The sequence below is a fragment of the Pseudogymnoascus verrucosus genome (genome assembly GCF_001662655.1).
Source record: "Pseudogymnoascus verrucosus strain UAMH 10579 unplaced genomic scaffold scaffold_1, whole genome shotgun sequence".
Lineage (NCBI taxonomy): Eukaryota > Fungi > Ascomycota > Leotiomycetes > Thelebolales > Thelebolaceae > Pseudogymnoascus > Pseudogymnoascus verrucosus.
The window spans coordinates 518,036-534,747 of record NW_017263652.1 but is presented as its reverse complement, the minus strand read 5'-3'; the positions used below and the strand labels follow the sequence as shown (position 1 = coordinate 534,747).

Below are 16,712 nucleotides of genomic sequence, written 5' to 3'. Positions count from 1 at the left end.
GAAAAGGCCACCCACTTTGGCCACCACTAAGGTCACCCACAGATGCGGGCTGAGAAATTTTCCAACCCCCGAGACTCCGCAGTGAGAAAAGCTTGAAGCAATAGCACTTCTTAGGGCTAGCGGTAACCGGAACGGCACAGGTAAGACGTTACTGCGAAGCGAGATTAAACCTGGGGAAACCTGGAACCCCATACTGTGGAGTCTTTGCTAAGGTTAGAAACCTACTTTAGATCTTACCCAAATAGGGGTCTGTGTTCGAGGTGTGGCGCAAAAAGGATCCCGTAAAATATGCCACAGTGGCCCTGTGAAGTACCATCACTGTTTTCTCCGCGACTCCGCGAAGTATATCTAAGACAGCTCTCCCATGCACTCTCCCATGGACAGCCAGCCACGTTGAAATTATTGGCAATACTGTTCTGCATTAATACCACAGGTCCGCAGTATATCGGATAGCGACACGCAGCGCTTGCGCTAACTGTCACATACCGATACCGATACCAAAACCGAAACCGAAACTATGGAGATGGAATATATTGTCTACCTAAACAATGCAGGGAAATCCTCGGTCAATGGGAGTCTATCCGACTCTCAACACGTCAGCAGCCCCACCGCCTCTGCTACTGCTGTGGTTGCAAAGAAGCCGGGAAAGCGCCAGCACGCGTATCCCCGGAAACGCGCTATACAGGCCTGCACTATTTGCCGCATTAAAAGAACCAAGTGTGATAATTCGAGGCCGGCGTGCAGTAAGTGTGCGAGCTTGGGGACAGAGTGTAACTATCAGGAAAATGATCGCTCCACGTATGTATTTACGATTGAATCTTACGGGGTACCTATTTTGACTCCGGGTACAGCTTTGATCTGGCAAGCCTGGCCATCCTCCAGCGGCTGGATGATCTGGACGAGCTTCTGCGGGCCAAAAGCACTACTTCTATAGTTCTAGACCAGGATGCAAGTCAAGGTCAAGGCTTCCTCTCATTGTCAACCCCAATAGCTGCGCAGCCTTTGTCGTTGGAGAGGCCTGCGGATTGGAGACCATCTTACATCCACATAGAAACAGTTCTTAGCTGGTCGGTCTTTGTGGATCTAGATTTCACTGAGCGGCCGAATTTGAGATCTCTCCTTCGATCAGACAAGAGCCATGCGACTCTACCAATTTTGCCCATCCCAGCAGATTTCGGACTCCATACTGCTCGGCAGCTGTTGCAGAAATTCTTGGACAATGTGCACATTTTTAATCCCATTCTAGAAGAAACGATAGTGAGAGAGTATATGTTAGCAACAAGCCTCAACGGGCTTAGGCGGGATGCACAGTCTTGTCTCATGGTAACTAAACCACCAATTATTTCAGCCGGGCAATTGAACTCACATGGTTAGCTTTTAATATATGCTCTTGGTTCTATTGCGAATCCGTACGAGAAGTCGCCCAGAATGATGTCTTATGGCTTTCGCCAGTCAACCGAGTTCCGTCAAGCAGAGTCTTTCTTCGTTGCTGCTCAGAATAGAATGGGTTTGCTGTTATGTGGGAGCGGAGTCATCGAAGCGCAATGCTTTTTTCTTGCTGGCGTCTATCTAATGGCGACCTTGAGACCAATTGAGGCCTGGAAGATATTCGTTCAGGCTCTTGCATGTTGTCAAACCTTCTCCTCTAATCTCGCCATACCTAACGCTCGAACCGACGACAATTCCCGACTAGAGCAGACCATTTATTGGACATGCTTTAAGTCTGAACTGTAAGAGCATTGATTACAACTCAAAAGTGCAATGTCGGCTAATAACATCTGCAATAGAGAGCTTCGACGAGAGCTTAATATGTTCGAGAATAGAGTATGGGACCTAACCTACCCTGCCCTCTTTCCTACCCCCCCCGAAGGATTAAAGTCTCAAGACGAAGTAGTATGGTACTTTTACCTTGCTGAAATTGCACTGCGGAGACTGGGTAATCGGATTTTAAATTACGTCTACTGCTACTATTCATCCATTGATTCCGACTCTAACAACAATGCCATTCTCGACTTCGAAAGCCAGGCTGACAGCTGGTAAGCTTCCTCCACACCTCTACATTTGCTGCACTCCAACTCACCCCTTTATCATTCTACAGGCTCCAATCTCTCCCCACAGCACTCTCTATCGAGACCGTGAATCCTGAGCACAAGAAATACGCAGCCCTTTGCTTTATCCTCCACGGCCATCTCCTCGACTGCAAGGAGATGATGTACTGGCAAGCTATCGTTGACACCGTGCATAGGCGTCAGTGCGGCAGCTCTACGGAGCTCTTCGTTCGCAAGGGGTTACTAGTTTGTGTGCAGCGCGTGCAGATCAATGAAGAGGGTTTTTACCACCGGCACCACGGAACATGGCTTATGCTGCGGTCATGCACAAGGAGTGCGCTTGTCCTGCTGGCGGCTGCGAGGTGTCCAGAACTTGTGCCGACATTGCCAGAGGGATGGGAGGAGGCGATTCTCAAGGTGGTGGACATGCTAAGCTTTTGGAAGGATGAATCTATGCAAGTCTTAGATATGTTATTTATCTTGGAAAGACTAATCGAGGTTGTGGCGCCAGAGATCTTAAAGAATAGGTAACATGACCTAGAAACTTCGAGGCCTTAGGAGGCAAATCTAAATGCCATCTCTAGTAGCATCTCTTTAGACTATGAAAAGTCTTAATTTAAAATAATAATTACATTTCCTAAAGAAGGCTTATTTAAGATTGACAGCTTTATAATTAACACTATTACAGCCTTATACTAAACTTAGCATACATTAAACTATAGTAGAACTGGACACCGCTAAACCCAAAGTAGAGGCGCAAAACCGAGGCGAGCCAGGAAGCTGAAAACTGCGCTGTGCTTGCCGTCGCATAGAATACCATTTTTTAAATTATAACTATACTCTTACTGTAAATTATAAATTTATAGTAAGACAAAAAGTAACCCATACCATAACCAATGAAACGAAAACACCGCTCCACTTCCGTTCTACTATCTACCCTTATTTGAAAGATAGGTTCCTTGGTAAGGTATAAACTTTATCCCATTACACCCCTATTCTCGCCCTCCCCTCTCCCCACACTCACTCCCAGTTCCCTCCCCCGCACGACCCTTCCATCTCTACATTATTAACAGCCGCTGTCTTTCCCGCCTTATCCAAAATATCCCCTGATTCGTCATAGCAACGCACATCTGATGAATCGTACCCTTAATATCCCATCCCGAGACATCGTGGAAGGTTTCGACGATGCTGTAGAACTACACTTTATTAGCCTGCGTCGAGAACTTGTAGATATTGTTGGCCGGGAGGAAGCTGGGGGCAGAGAAAATAGACTTCCATGGTTTGGATGGTGGGTTATACGGCATATTTGTATTTGGGGTTTGTCCCATCGATGATGGGGATGGAGAGGCGGTGTTTGGTGGTTGTTTCGAGGATGTTGAGGGTTCTTGCTTCGATAGGGCGGCCGTAGAGCGCTGGGGCTGGAGCTGGGGCTGCGAAGATGGATTGAGCGAGCAGAGTCGCTAGGGTTGCGAGGTAGAGCAGTCTCATATTGGCGCTGGGTGTTGGACTGTACTAATTGTGGAGGTGGTGTGGAGGTTGGTGTCTAGCCTGGAATTTTCTCACTTTGGCGACGTGGATTGCGCGTAGATGGACGCGGACTAGCTGAGGATGGTGTGGATATTAGAGTCTGCTTTGGACTTTTATCACTTTGCCGACTTGGAGTACATTTAAGCAGAAGCAGTCCAGCTTTATATACGCAATTCCTCCACAAACCCCCCTTAGCCTAGATGATTAAAATGCGACGATGTGGCATGAACGAAAGTGGTCGTGCCAAGCGGTAGCGAACGAGAAAACCGAAACTTATCGTGGGTGCTGCTGTGACTGTGGATGTGACTTGAAGGAGTTTAACGAAGCATTGAGGTTGTTTTTGGTTTCCTTCAGTGTAGGAGGTAGGAGAGTCATGTCAGGAGCTTCATAGTAGAGTCAAACCACCATTCCATCGCTCTCCATTTGAAGGGGTTGATATGTACTCTGCTTGTGCCCTACTCGGGATAAATAGTCTGGACCATCGTATTAAGCCCATAGACTGTCTCGATATGCAGTTCCGCTAAAGCCACCCCCTTATGTTCCGTCAGAGCAGCCGCCGTCCGTATAAGGTTATTGATTTCTCTTCCATTAATCTTGTATGATCGTCCTAATCTCAACGTCCATAAAAGATTGTAGGTTATCATTTCCGATAGTATAAGCTTTTCGAAGGTTCTCCGGGTTTCTTGGAGGTACTTCTCCATGAATTCGACCAGGATATCCATATGAGAGGACTATGGCAGGCACCATGCATATAAGGCCCTGCTCTTGCCTCCTGTCCACTTAGTCGACTACAACTCCCCTGCGTCCCCTCCATGCGCCATAAGATCCGTATCAATTGTTGTTGTTGTCATCTTTTGCAGTCGTCATTATTTCAACTTTCTTCGATATTCTTGTCGCATCGACTTCCCGGGCTGACGTCGAGGTCTGTTTATACATTGCGTGACGCGGCGCTGTCGGCAGCACGTACCAGGGAACCAATGCCTATGCCATCTGCGACTTCGCCGCCATCGGTGAGTCTGCTCTCTGCGGTTGATTTTGTTTGCTCTGTGTTAAGCACTAATTCTGTCGCCGGTGAAATTGTGCTGACCACTTCAATGCGAAGGCGGAGGACTCTCCGGCTTCGATATCTCCTCTATGTCCGGTGTCATCGGGACAGCTGTCTACAAAAGATACTTTGATAATCCGTATGTGTAGCCTAGCGAGAGGAAGATGTTTTGGAGGACAAGGGCTGTGCTGATAGAATGGAAGGGTCTCGTCGGTCCAAGGAGCTATCACAGCGTCCATGCCCTTTGGATTCGTCTTTGCTCTCATATCATCCTTCATAGCAGATCGTTACTCCCGGCGATCTGCCATCCAATTCTCCTGTATTATCTGGATCATCGGATCCATGTATGCTCCCCCTCCACGTCCACTCCGTCCTAGGTAACTAAGAACCAGCATCCAATGCGTCTGCAATGGCATTCCCATGCTTGTCGTTGGCCGCACCATCTCAGGAATCTTCATTGGCATCGCCTCTACCATCGTTCCCGTCTATCAGTTCAAAATAGCACCAAAGGAGATCCGTGGCCGCATTGTTGCCCTCTAGCAGTGGGTTATCACATAGGGTATTTTGATCCAGTATTTCATCCAATACAGTGAGTCCTTTGTCGGCGGCGGGCCCAACGACCACAACCAGCCTGAGTTGGCCTTCCGCCTTCCGTGGGGCATCCAGATGTTCCCCGTCGTTCTCTTCTTCGTGGGCTTGTTCTTCCTGCCACGCAGCACGCGCTGGCTGGCGAGCAAGGACATGTGGGATGAGGCCATCCAGGTGCTTGCCGACCTACACGCCGATGGCGACATGGACCATCCGAAAGTGCTGGCTGACTACCAGGAATTCAGGGGGCGCTGCGTTTAGAGCGCGAGGAGGCCACGAGTAGCATGCGCACGCTTGCTGCGCCCGCATGGTGAAGCGCATGCTCCTCAGAATGAGTATCTAGATGTGGTCCCAACTAGGCGGCGTCAACATCATGATGTACTATATCATTTAAGTCGTGGAGGCGGCGGACATTGGCTCGCCCATGCTCACCGCGTCGATCTAATACGTGATCAACCTACTTCTTACTCTTCCTGCCATCATCTACATCGACGGATGGGATCGGCGACTATCGCTCCTGATCGGCTCTCTTTTCATGATGATATTCTTCTTCGTCACTGGTGCGCTGTAGGCCGTCTATGGTCAGGAGTCTGCCGTTCCCAACTCTAATGTCACCTGGATCGTCAAAAACAACAAAGCCGCCTCCGCAGCCATCATAGTCTGCAGCTACCTCGTCGTCGCGACCTTCGCCACAACCTGGGGCTCTGAATCCTGGTGCTACCCCGCGGAGATCTTCCCATCCAAAGTCCTCGCTAAGGCCGTCTCACTCTCAACAGCCACTAACTAGTTCTAGAACTGCATTCTCTCCTTCGCCGTGCCGCCGATACTGGTAAATGAATGTACATGCTCTTCGGCCCCTTCAACTTCCTTGCCCTAACGCACATCTACCTCGCGGCGCCCGAGACCAAGGGCAAGATGCTCCAGGAGATGGACGAGGTCTTCGACAAAAAGCGCAAGGCGTGGCACGGCCCAAGGGCTCGCGCACGGACGACCCCGCGTCGCGCGTAACATTCCGGAGGGAATGGTGCTTCCGACAGCCCGCGCGTACAAGGGATGAGTTAGTGGTGAGGCGGTAGCTGAGTCATGATGCGGCTTGTGGTGCGGGGCGTGCTTGAGTGATTGTGGTGGGCAACGGTCTGGATAGCAGGCGGTTGAGGTGCGATGGCTCTTCACGTCTCGAGATGTGAGAGCGCTTGGAATATTCACGATGTAATTAATGCAGAAGTACTCCCAGGATAATGGAGCAGTCGGTGTAGAAAACTTGAATCGTTGGCCTTCAGACTCCGACGCCGTCACATTCCTTTCAGATACAACGTCGGATGTGTCCGCACGCGAGAAGAGAGGGGTACATAGTCCTCCTCGGTTAAGGGTTGCGGGCTGAGTTGGGGTCTGTGAGTTGGGGTCTGAGAGGTGGGGTCTGTGAGTTGCGGGCTGTCTTGCCAGGGGTCAGCCCCACAGGAATAGTTGTAGATACTATTCCTGTGGTGCATTATTTAAGCCAATAATTTAGACTTCGGACTAAATGCAGTGAAGCAATTGAAGTTCCAAGAAAATGTATTCAGTTCTTTCCTAGCTCCGTCGTGGTTTGGACATTATTTTTGAGGAGATTTTAGATCTGTATGCTGTTCCTTCTAGTACCATCACTTCAAATTTTGAGCATACTTTGATCTTTTACGTTATTGGACGCCGCGGGGCTTTTCGTTTTCGCTTTCAGGGGCCTTGATCGAATAGTCAAACTGACCCGTACGCCTTGGGGGTCCCATGTCACTTCTGACTGCCCCTTCGCCGCCCCTTCGCCCCACTCCCCCACCCCAGCACACGCTTGGTGGAGCGTCTCCGTGCCTCGCCTGGCTCTGTTCAGCGGACCGCCGCATGGAATTAGCGTACCAGTCAGGGAGTATGAGACGGTCCTTATGGTCGCAATGGGGCTTCTAGTCATAATCCCTGCAAAGGTCCCACGCGACGCGCTCACTTAGTGCGGCGGCTCCAAAGCCTTAGTTAGCCTTGACATGGGTGTTGTATTACAAGAGCTGATAAATTCAGATATTGGCCTGGCAGCGCAGTCTCTACTGAACAGTGCCTTGGTTGACGACACCTTGGACGACGGCTATGTGTGTATGATTGTTCATACCCAGATGCTTAGCTGTATCTCAATCTATCTCGAGTCGAGTAGTGGCGACAAGGTGCCTTTCGGTAAACGTGCAACCATGTATCTAAACTTAGAATTTAATTATTAGTTGGTTCATCTATCTCAATGAATGAGGGCTTTGTTTATGCACGCGTTCGCCAATACAGCTTGTCTAGAGTAGCGTTATACTAGAGCCAAATTTACTGTCCAAGCGCGGTATCAAATTCCCGTTAACGCTCGCGACTTCGCGACCGGAACCTGGTTCACAAATTCATGGGTCAACTCAGGGCTCTCCGCCTGTAAATTTCTCGGAGATCCTTGCCTGACGTGAACCGGGAAGTGATCTAACTACAACTTTAGCCAAGTCCTAACCTGACAGCGACCTGACAGCGCAAGATCTAATACCCACAGTTTGCTTCCCGCCGTTCCGCACCCGCAAGTGATGAAGTACCTGAACTAACCTTGGGCAACCCGTTTCTTCGGGATGCATGTGATACGACCCGTTTCTTCGGGATGCATGTAATACGACCCGTTTCTTCGGGATGCAGTGGAATAGGTCCGATTGGGGGTAGTTGATCAAGGCTTGTCGGTTCGGTTAGCGCTCGCGCAAGGTTATTGCTACCCGATGTGTGTCTATGATTCCCACATGGCTGGACCACGCTGCAACCCGGCTGCAAAAGAGATGATATAGTCTGCGGAGTCGCGGAAAGAAGAAGTGGTGGCAGTTTTCGCACCACGCATCGTTTTGCGCTGGCGCATTCGCCTGTTTGTGTAGTACGTGATGCCATTGCACTGCGTTGTTTCGGCTTAGTTCATTTATCCCCTTGCACAGGGTGCAAGGGAGCCTCGCGGAGTCGCGGACTACAACCTTTTCCCCTACGTATTCTCCCAACTGCGGGGAAGCTACGGAGTAGGGTGCGGGGGATAAGGGGGGGAAAGAGCCGCAACTGAGTGATCATCAGTGCCAACCCTGGTTGCCCGAGCGTCTTCCTGCCGAATGTCACGTTGGATTTCTATATAATCCAGGGTGAGCCACCGACATTATAGAAGTAAACCAACAGACTGGCGATCCATCTTCCTCTCCCACTCTCTGGCAAGATCTGAGAAGGCACTTCACAACCTCAGCTTCAACTCAGGGTTTAAGCTTGCGAGACAGAGAACATGTCGGACGAAATCAACGAAAAGGGCGCGGCCCAGGTCAAGGAGGGCAAGACTGCTCCCAAAGACTGGAATCTTCAAGATGTACTCCCCAAGAACCCCGAGCCTTGGTACAAGCAGCGCCATCTCCTCCTCCTCAATCTCGCCATGGTTGTGCCCGCCCTCTCATCCACGACAAACGGATACGACGGCTCCATGCTTAACGGGTTGCAGTCAATGAACCAATGGCAGGATTATTTCGGCCACCCGACAGGCACTCGCCTTGGTTCACTCGGTAATGGAACCATCTTCGGTCAAATCCTCGCCCTCCCGATCGTTCCATGGCTGTGCGACCACACGGGAAGACGCTTTCCTATCTTCTTGGGGTCAGCGCTTCTCGTCATCGGAGCCATTCTCCAGGCTGCAGCGCAGAACTATGGAATGTTCCTCGCCTCACGAATGATTATTGGATTTGGAGGCTTGATCGCCGTGGAACCGTCTCCTTTGCTCATTAGCGAGCTGGCATACCCGACACATCGCGCAGTCATAACGGCTTATTACAACAATCTGTGGTATTTAGGTGCAATTCTCGCGGCTTGGGTAACCTATGGAACGTACTTCATGGGACCTAGCAATTCATGGTCGTGGAGAATTCCGTCTTTGCTTCAGGGCTTCATGCCTCTTCTCCAAGTTCTCTTCGTTTATCTTCTTCCTGAGTCTCCACGATATCTGATTCTGAAGGGCCGTCATGATGAAGCACGCAAGGTGCTCGTAAAGCACCACGCCGGTGGGGACGAGAGCTCGCCCCTTGTGGAGTTCGAGATGAAGGAAATCACCCTGCAGATCGAGGAATCGCAAAACTCGTCCGGAACAGGCTACGGCGAGTTCTTGAAGACGAAGGGTAACAGGCATCGCCTGTTCCTTATTATCGTCGTTCCGGCTATGATGCAGATCTCAGGAAATGGTCTTATCTCTTACTATCTGCATCTCATCCTTGATTCCATCGGATACACTTCAGCTCCAGCGCAACTCCGCATCAACGGTGGCCTCATGGTTTACAGCTTCGGTATTTCAGTCATACTCGCGTCATTTGTAGAAATCGCTGGACGTCGTCGTCTATTCCTCATCTCTACCGTCGGCATGATGTGTTCCTTCATCATCTGGACAATTCTCTCGGCCATCAACGAGCAGCGCGCTTTCAAAGACACCTCTCTCGGAGCCGGTGTCATAACCATGATCTTCATCTTCAACCTCTTCTACAATATGGGATTGAATGGCCCACCGTGGTTGTACGTCTGCGAGATCCTCCCTACGCATCTCCGTGCGAAGGGTGTCAACATCATGCAGTTATCAGCCACGTGTGTGCTGATTTTTAACGGTTACGCGAACCCTGTAGCTATGGAGGCAATTTCGTGGAAGTACTATATTGTTTACTGCTGCGTACTTGCGGTGGAAATAGTCCTCGTCTATTTCTTCTTTCCAGAGACCAAGGGGAGGAGTCTGGAGGAGGTCGCCTTCATTTTCGATGGTGATAAGGCGTTTGGGGAGAATCACAGTACAGAGGCAATTGCGACCAAGGAGATCGAGGCGTGATGGTTTACAGTTGCGAGTTAACCTATGGAGTTGAAGCCTGTCCTGAGTGTATTGACACACCAGGGTTACTTCCACTTCCTAATAGCTGTTTCTAGTTCTCATATGTAGCTTTTTCAATTCTTTTGAAACACTTAACACAGACCCAATTTGATCAATTTAGAACAAAGTTTCCCTTTAGTTTTGATAGTTGCAACAAGAGTAGCCGTGGAGACAGTGTCAAGTTCCAGTTTATACTATACCGTTTCATATGTGTTTTGACTGATTTATCACCCATTCATTAAAACCTTGACCTTCCTACTTTGAATATCAATGCCGAGAAACGACCGTGAGATCGAATGGAAACCGAATGCTCAATACACCCCATTCTTGCCCTTGACCTTCTAATTCAGTTACTCCTATTCAAGAGGAGTAACTGAATTAGAAGGTCAAGGGCAAGAATGGGGTGTATTGAGCATTCGGTTTCCATTCGATCTCACGGTCGTTGGTGTTAAATGTGACGTTGGCTGGCAGAATCAATGTTAATAATCATTTTACTAAAAGCTGTCAATGCTATCAAAAACATTCAATGTGATAATCGTCGGACCTACCTGTGGGCTTCGCACGAAGCTAACAGGCGGATCCAACGATCACTAATTACTGCACAATTTTTAAATTTCTACAAACCTGGTTACCTAATGCAACTATAACATCTGTTAATGAGATGCCAGGATACACAGATAAATTTGGTCAACTGTGAACGTCAGCATTTAAACATCGGCAGTACCCACCCCCTCACTTTTCCTGTCCTCGCCTCCCGCTCTCTTTTTCTAGAGACGTTCTTGCTTCCAGGCTTCAACTCCTGCTCTATAGATCTGCTTGCGGGCCTAGTTAATAGCCTAACGGGCTATCTAGGCTTTTTTAGAAGCCTAGATCTCTACTTCTCGCTCTGCCTTTTTGGCGTGTTAAGCTCGCGCATCATCTACAGTAAGAGCTCTTCTAATTTATAGGCATCTGCAGCTGTTATGCCGCCAATTCTTATAGTCGTTAACCTGCTTTATAGAATTGAGATGTTAAGCTCTTAAAGTTGTCCTTGAGCTAATACTACTTCTACGCTAATAACCTAATTATTATAATGCTATTAAGAGGGGCTACTAAGTAGAACTAGAAGCGTGGCGTTCTAATGCCATGGTTGTTCCTTAGAATCCTAAAAAGAGGCTAGTATAATAGATGGTAAAGTAGGAGCTAGTTTTAAGTATTTCTATAGCTTCATAAATGTATTATCATAATTAATAAGCTATACTCCTACCTTTTCAAATGCATGAATAATAGTAAGCTCTTTAAAAGTCTGCTCTTATATCGTAGAGAGATCTCTCATAAACAAGCGTATATTATACTTAAGATTAAGGTTCTATATTATAGAATAGACTGCTTTATAGTGCTAATGCTTATAGGGCTAGAAAATCCTAATGTCTAATGGCTGTAGAATATGGATAAGATCCAAAGGGAAGGTAGTGGTTTTAGCCGCTAAATACAGTAAACGGTAGTAAATGTCATGTGCTTCGTAGCTCTAAGCCTATAACGGCGTAGGCCTAGGGTTACACAGGAGTTTAGGGAACTAGATTAGAAGGCAGGAAGATGAGGTTATATATTATAACAATAGGTCTACCTAAATACAGCGACTATTAACTAGAGTCCTCAACTGAGGCTCCAGCCCCTGATATATCTTCCCATACCGTGAACCCTAATAACCGGGCTATACCCGAATGGCAGCTCCACCGTAGGGCTGCCTTCGGGCGTGGCGCCTCACGTGATGGCACGTGAGGACCGCCTTACAAAGCCCTTGCTTATATTACGTAGTTATCTACTCAGCAATTATAAGGAGCTTATTATGTCCTCTGCAGCTAACTCGCGTGTGATTAAGTTGAGTAATTAATGATCAAAGAGTTGATTTTGATACTTCGAAAATCTAGCTTATGGTAGCAACGGATTCAGATGGGTTTGCCATAAGCCATTTACGAGCATCATATAGAATAGGGTCTTCCATTTCAACTACATAGTTATAGTACACGAATTGTAAGCTATAAATATGTTAAGGCTATGGATGGGGATGCGGTGCGAAGTAGCAGTGAGCGTTAGCAGTGAACGCTCTTTGCTTACCCCAACCCTATGCAATAGAGTCGGTTCCTACGACTACCCCGTGTATGTATACAAGTCCAACCGATTTGGTCCTCCACACATCTGCGCTTTATTGCCATTGCACGCCATATTACACCCCGCGTTTCCATCCGTCGCCGGTGCTCCTCCATTCTGCAGCGCATTTCCACAAACTGACCACATGCATAATCAGCGAATATTCACAAAATAAGGGAAAAAGAATAAATGAAGTGGTTACTCACAGCACTCGCCCGCATACTCCAGGCCAGCTAATACGTAACCTTGGGCGTGACAACCGGCCGTGCACGCCTCGACGGTCATGGCGCCAGAGCCGCCGGGAACTGGAATACCGAGGGGCAAGGCGCGACCGGAGACGTTGTCCATGTAGCAGCCTAGGAACTTCCACCCGCCCGGCCCCGCGGTCGAGGTTGGCGACGAGGTCGTCACGGTGGACATGGTGCTAGGCACAACCGTACTAGTAGGTGGCAGGCCTCCGTTTTGGGCGGCGAGCTGGAACAGGGCGATGGTGTCTTGAAAGACGTTGACGTTGTCGCTAAAAGAGGCGAGGCTGACGCCGTTGGAGGTGAGCATGTTGGTTGAGCCGACTGTGTTGAGGGTGTACATGTTGATGTTGCGAAGGTTGCCTTCGAGGCTGACGATGCTGGTTTGGCAGTCGAGGGCGCCTGGGGCGGAGCAGGCTGGGGGGGGTTTTAGTAATGATCTGAAGTAGGAGCGGTGCCTATCGGAAGATGCTACGGAGATACAGGAAATGGGGAATGGGCACGAGAGGAGGGACTTACTGCCGACGTAGTTGTTGAAGAATGAGTAAAACCCACCACCGTAGAGGAGAATGTCTTGACTGTTGACGACACGGAAGGCCCAAGCATCTGCGCAGTTCGCGGGTTTACCGGCGCAAGATGCGGCGAAATCAGGATCGTTGAGGGAGGCAACTACCTTAAATGGCGCTGGTGCGGGAGGATTGGGTTGATAATATCTTTAGCATTGGTTAGTCGGGGTTTCTGCTTGGAGTAATAATAGGAGAGGGTTGATAAATACTTACGGGGTTTCAGTCTGGGCAAAGCCTAGGAAGATGTTCTTGGTGTTTGCTAACTGATACTGGTATAAGGTGTGGTGCTCGCTTGATGTGCCGACACTGTTATTTGAAGATAGGAAGTTAGCTGGGATAGAACGGTATATACTGATGATGATAAAACAGAACGAGTATTCCAGATTGAAACTTACAGCCAGAATGTTCCGGCGGCGCTGTCAATAAGTACCCCTCGACCGGCGTAGATCGTCGTCTGTGTGCCCCCTTGCTCAAGGTCGTGGTCAGCAACCCAAAACCAATTATTCTCCATATATAATCCGGAAGCTGAAGCTGTGATGTGCATCGACATGTACGCTGCAATGCAATTGGTGTTGATGTTCGTGCTTCCAGGAGTGGATGGGCAGTTGGCGAGAAGGAGGTCTGATCCGGCGAACCCACCAATGCGGGTGTGCACATCCCACATTCCAGACGGTGTTCCGGATGTCGCGAGATTCCATTCAATGAGTATGGCACCAGCCTGGGCGCCCTGTGTGCTGACAATCATGTCGGACCATTCGACTTGCCCGGTAGCACCTGGGGTACCTACTCTTACAACCGGCTGAGGGTTGTTCATGTCGTTGAAGAAGCTGCCGCTAGACAGGATAATTGGAAGGCCTTCACCCACCAACTTGGCACCAGCTGGTATCACAAGCGTTTTTGTTACTTTGTAAGTTCCAGAATCAAAGTAGACGACGTGTCCGGCTGAGGTGGCGCTATTGATAATGTTTTGCAGTGCGTTTGTGTCATCCGTGTTACCATTTCCGGTGGCGCCAGCACTTCGTACACTTGCGAATGAGGACGCGGGAAGTGTTTCATACTGTGGCTTTGATCGGACGTAGTATTTACCACCACTCACAAGAGAAGCTGGTCTGTTGTTTGGTGTAAATGAGCCTTGGAATCGCTCAGGGCCTTGAGGAGTATATCTGTGTCCTTCGCCCCACGCAGCAATCGTCGTTGAGCCACCAGCAAGAACGGTTGGACCACCGGAAACCTTGACTGCAGTTGGGACGTTGTTGAGAACGACGTTTTCTATGATGAGGCTGTTTGCCGTAGCCGGGACCGTAGTCGAATCGTAAGCTGTAAGGATACCAATCGGGGTATTTGTAATAGTACTATCAATCACTGTGACTGAGCCAACGGCTGCTGATGCTTGGCCACCAGTCGACATGTCAATACCTATTTGGCAGTTGTTGATGCTGAGACCTTGGTATAGCCAACCCCAGTTCCAGATTTGCTGAATCGCCGTCACGCAGTTGTTGAATACGAGGTTACGCATTGTAAACTGCTGGTTGCCGACTTGCGCACCAATCTTACCGCCGTTAAATGTCAAATCAGTGATAATTCCCGCAGAGCCTACATGATTGAGTCAGTGAAGAATTTATATAACGCTATGGCCGATGCTGTGTGATGATAGGCGCGTGTAACTTCTTCGGCTCTTATGACTGTTGAGCGCCAAAAAAGGGCAAAGAGAGCAGACATACCACTTTCACAAAATAAACCAACATGCTGAGTTCCAGATGCCGCACTCATTTGAAAAACGATGTTTCGCAAGCTTGTAGCTTGTGCGGTAGGCCAGTGTATGCCGGTTGCAGCTGCTGATGCGGGTATATTTCTCATATCGAGGATAAAGTTCCGGACTTCTCTGAAGAAAACGGTTGTGGAGCCCCAGTTCAAATCCTGGGTGAAGTATGGATCTCCATCAATCAAACCAAACCCTGAAAATCCAGATGTAGCTTTCAAGACCGGGACATTGTTTGGGTTACCAATGAGCTGCGTGTAGTACAAATCAATGATAGAAGAAGATATCAGGTAGGTTCCAGCTGGGAAATAAACAACGGCTGGTGTCGTTGTGCTCGATCCACATCCTCTGCCACAACGGGCACCGTCACTAATTGCGGCATTGATAGCTGCAGTGTCATCCGTGACACCGTCTCCTACATAATATTCATAATTAGCATTTCTGTTGACTCTTGTAGCTAGTAGAAATAACATACCTTTGGCACCGTAACTCTTGACATTTCGGTATACTGTATATCCGCCAGGGCCAAACGCAGATTTTCCTTGATGGGCAATGTTCTCGTACCAGTAAGAAGCTCCCTGTCGCTTTGAGACCGTTGAATCCGTGGAATTGGCCCCTTCGAAGTGAACATAGTTGTCAGCGCGCTCTAAAGTTTTCTCGACGATGGCGTCAACCGAGGGAATCTTCAAATGCTCGCTGAATGCTCCGAGCACAAGTGCAGAGAATACTGCAACTCCGGCGAGATGCATCTTAGCTAAATACTTTTTTCTTGTGATGGGAGAGTGAAGCGATGTCCTTGTATCAACGGGGCCTCGACAATACTTATACACTGACATGGTCGTCCAGATCACGCGGAACGCACCATCAATCAGCCCCACAGTAGTTTCAAGGGAAGTGGGCCAGAAGAGAGCTTTCTCCATCCAAGGAGGTTCTCCGGCGAATCAACCTTGAAGTTCGTCCACTGAGTCCACGGTGCATCGTATGGAGCTATCCGGTCTCCGCATAACCACCGTTACGCGGGGTTGAGTAATGTCTCTCCATCCCGTCCGGGCGTCATCACGCTGCCGCCAACAAGAAATAGTTGTGGGGCCTAATCAATAATGGCGGGAAGATGATAGATAGGTATGCGGAGAACTGACCGAGATTAAATGACGCATGCAAAGTATGCATGAAGCCGCTTGCCGATGTTGAATTGAGATTTCTCACAGTGATGTCGGAAGTTTGGGACCTGCAAGCCCAATGTTCTACCAAGGTCATGCCCTAGTGATGCAAGGGTCAGTATCAGCTCAGACATTCCGTAAATCGCGGGGTCATCTCCCGCTAGTCTAACTGTGTAGTGTATAGAATGTCTAAGCACTCGGACATATTTCCCCATCAGCATAGACTGTGGCTGATATATGCAGGCCGTGATATTGTGGCGTGTTGATGGTCCGCTGCAAAATAAGCTAGATAGGATTGGTCGATCGCGGATCTACTTCGCAAGGAAATAGAGTTTTACGTCTTTTTCTCGCACAGGGATGAATGCCCCTGTCGATTTGATGACATGCCATGTCTGTTATCAAGTTATGCGGAAGCTAGTAATAAATAGGGGTCTAAGTTATGCGTAACTGAGGGGTCAGCAAGTTCCGCGGATTAGGTTACCCACGGGGTCCCGCGGAAGTTCGGGAAGCCATGGGACGTGCGACTTCAAATTAACTAGGGTTCCCCATAGTACCTGGCGTAAGTTTGGGTAGGCATGTGAGGGACCTGCAACTTTAAATTAACTAGGGTTCCCCATAGTACCCCGCGTAAGTTCGGGTAGCCATGTGACAGATCTGCAACTTTAAATTGACCAGGGTTCCCCACAGTACCCCGCGTAAGTTCGGAAAGGTAAAAGGTTAATAATAACTCCGCATTTTCGCGCGGAC

At 48.9% G+C, this 16,712-nt stretch overlaps 6 protein-coding genes across 6 annotated transcripts; 4 read left to right on the top strand and 2 right to left on the bottom strand.

Moving 5' to 3' along the window:
* The first annotated feature begins 202 nt into the window (after nucleotides 1-202).
* Nucleotides 203-2,632, top strand: VE01_00187 (uncharacterized protein). The gene is made up of 5 exons (XM_018269719.2): nucleotides 203-798; nucleotides 852-1,323; nucleotides 1,375-1,730; nucleotides 1,788-2,036; nucleotides 2,099-2,632. Exons 1-5 carry the CDS (start codon nucleotides 518-520, stop codon nucleotides 2,577-2,579), a joined length of 1,839 nt encoding a protein of 612 aa, XP_018135469.1. The 5' UTR covers nucleotides 203-517; the 3' UTR covers nucleotides 2,580-2,632.
* A 436-nt stretch (nucleotides 2,633-3,068) lies between these two features.
* On the bottom strand, nucleotides 3,069-3,536 carry VE01_00186 (uncharacterized protein; the record flags this gene model as incomplete). Its single annotated transcript, XM_018269718.1, has 3 exons — nucleotides 3,069-3,154; nucleotides 3,193-3,244; nucleotides 3,348-3,536. The coding sequence occupies 3 exons, from the start codon at nucleotides 3,534-3,536 to the stop codon at nucleotides 3,069-3,071; spliced, it is 327 nt and encodes a 108-aa protein (XP_018135468.1).
* A 1,173-nt stretch (nucleotides 3,537-4,709) lies between these two features.
* VE01_00185 (uncharacterized protein) lies at nucleotides 4,710-5,469 on the top strand (the record flags this gene model as incomplete). Its single annotated transcript, XM_018269717.1, has 4 exons — nucleotides 4,710-4,759; nucleotides 4,824-4,964; nucleotides 5,013-5,148; nucleotides 5,194-5,469. 4 exons carry the CDS (start codon nucleotides 4,710-4,712, stop codon nucleotides 5,467-5,469), a joined length of 603 nt encoding a protein of 200 aa, XP_018135467.1.
* Nucleotides 5,470-6,045: 576 nt separating this feature from the next.
* Nucleotides 6,046-6,270, top strand: VE01_00184 (uncharacterized protein; the record flags this gene model as incomplete). The annotated part of the gene is made up of 2 exons (XM_018269716.1): nucleotides 6,046-6,212; nucleotides 6,267-6,270. 2 exons carry the CDS (start codon nucleotides 6,046-6,048, stop codon nucleotides 6,268-6,270), a joined length of 171 nt encoding a protein of 56 aa, XP_018135466.1.
* Nucleotides 6,271-7,970: 1,700 nt separating this feature from the next.
* Nucleotides 7,971-10,210, top strand: VE01_00183 (uncharacterized protein). The gene has a single exon (XM_018269715.2). The coding sequence runs from the start codon at nucleotides 8,498-8,500 to the stop codon at nucleotides 10,064-10,066; it is 1,569 nt and encodes a 522-aa protein (XP_018135473.1). The 5' UTR covers nucleotides 7,971-8,497; the 3' UTR covers nucleotides 10,067-10,210.
* Nucleotides 10,211-12,221: 2,011 nt separating this feature from the next.
* VE01_00182 (uncharacterized protein) lies at nucleotides 12,222-15,554 on the bottom strand (the record flags this gene model as incomplete). The annotated part of the gene is made up of 7 exons (XM_018269714.2): nucleotides 12,222-12,372; nucleotides 12,442-12,897; nucleotides 13,000-13,193; nucleotides 13,260-13,352; nucleotides 13,442-14,639; nucleotides 14,768-15,220; nucleotides 15,281-15,554. The coding sequence occupies 7 exons, from the start codon at nucleotides 15,552-15,554 to the stop codon at nucleotides 12,236-12,238; spliced, it is 2,805 nt and encodes a 934-aa protein (XP_018135472.1). The 3' UTR covers nucleotides 12,222-12,235.
* Nucleotides 15,555-16,712: the final 1,158 nt, after the last annotated feature.

Coding starts and splice junctions, on each gene's coding strand:
- VE01_00187 (XM_018269719.2), top strand. CDS start 518: ATGGAGATGGAATATATTGTCTACCTAAACAATGCAGGGAAATCCTCG. Junction 799..851: donor CAGGAAAATGATCGCTCCAC/GTATGTATTTAC, acceptor CTCCGGGTACAG/CTTTGATCTGGCAAGCCTGG. Junction 2,037..2,098: donor GAAAGCCAGGCTGACAGCTG/GTAAGCTTCCTC, acceptor ATCATTCTACAG/GCTCCAATCTCTCCCCACAG.
- VE01_00183 (XM_018269715.2), top strand. CDS start 8,498: ATGTCGGACGAAATCAACGAAAAGGGCGCGGCCCAGGTCAAGGAGGGC.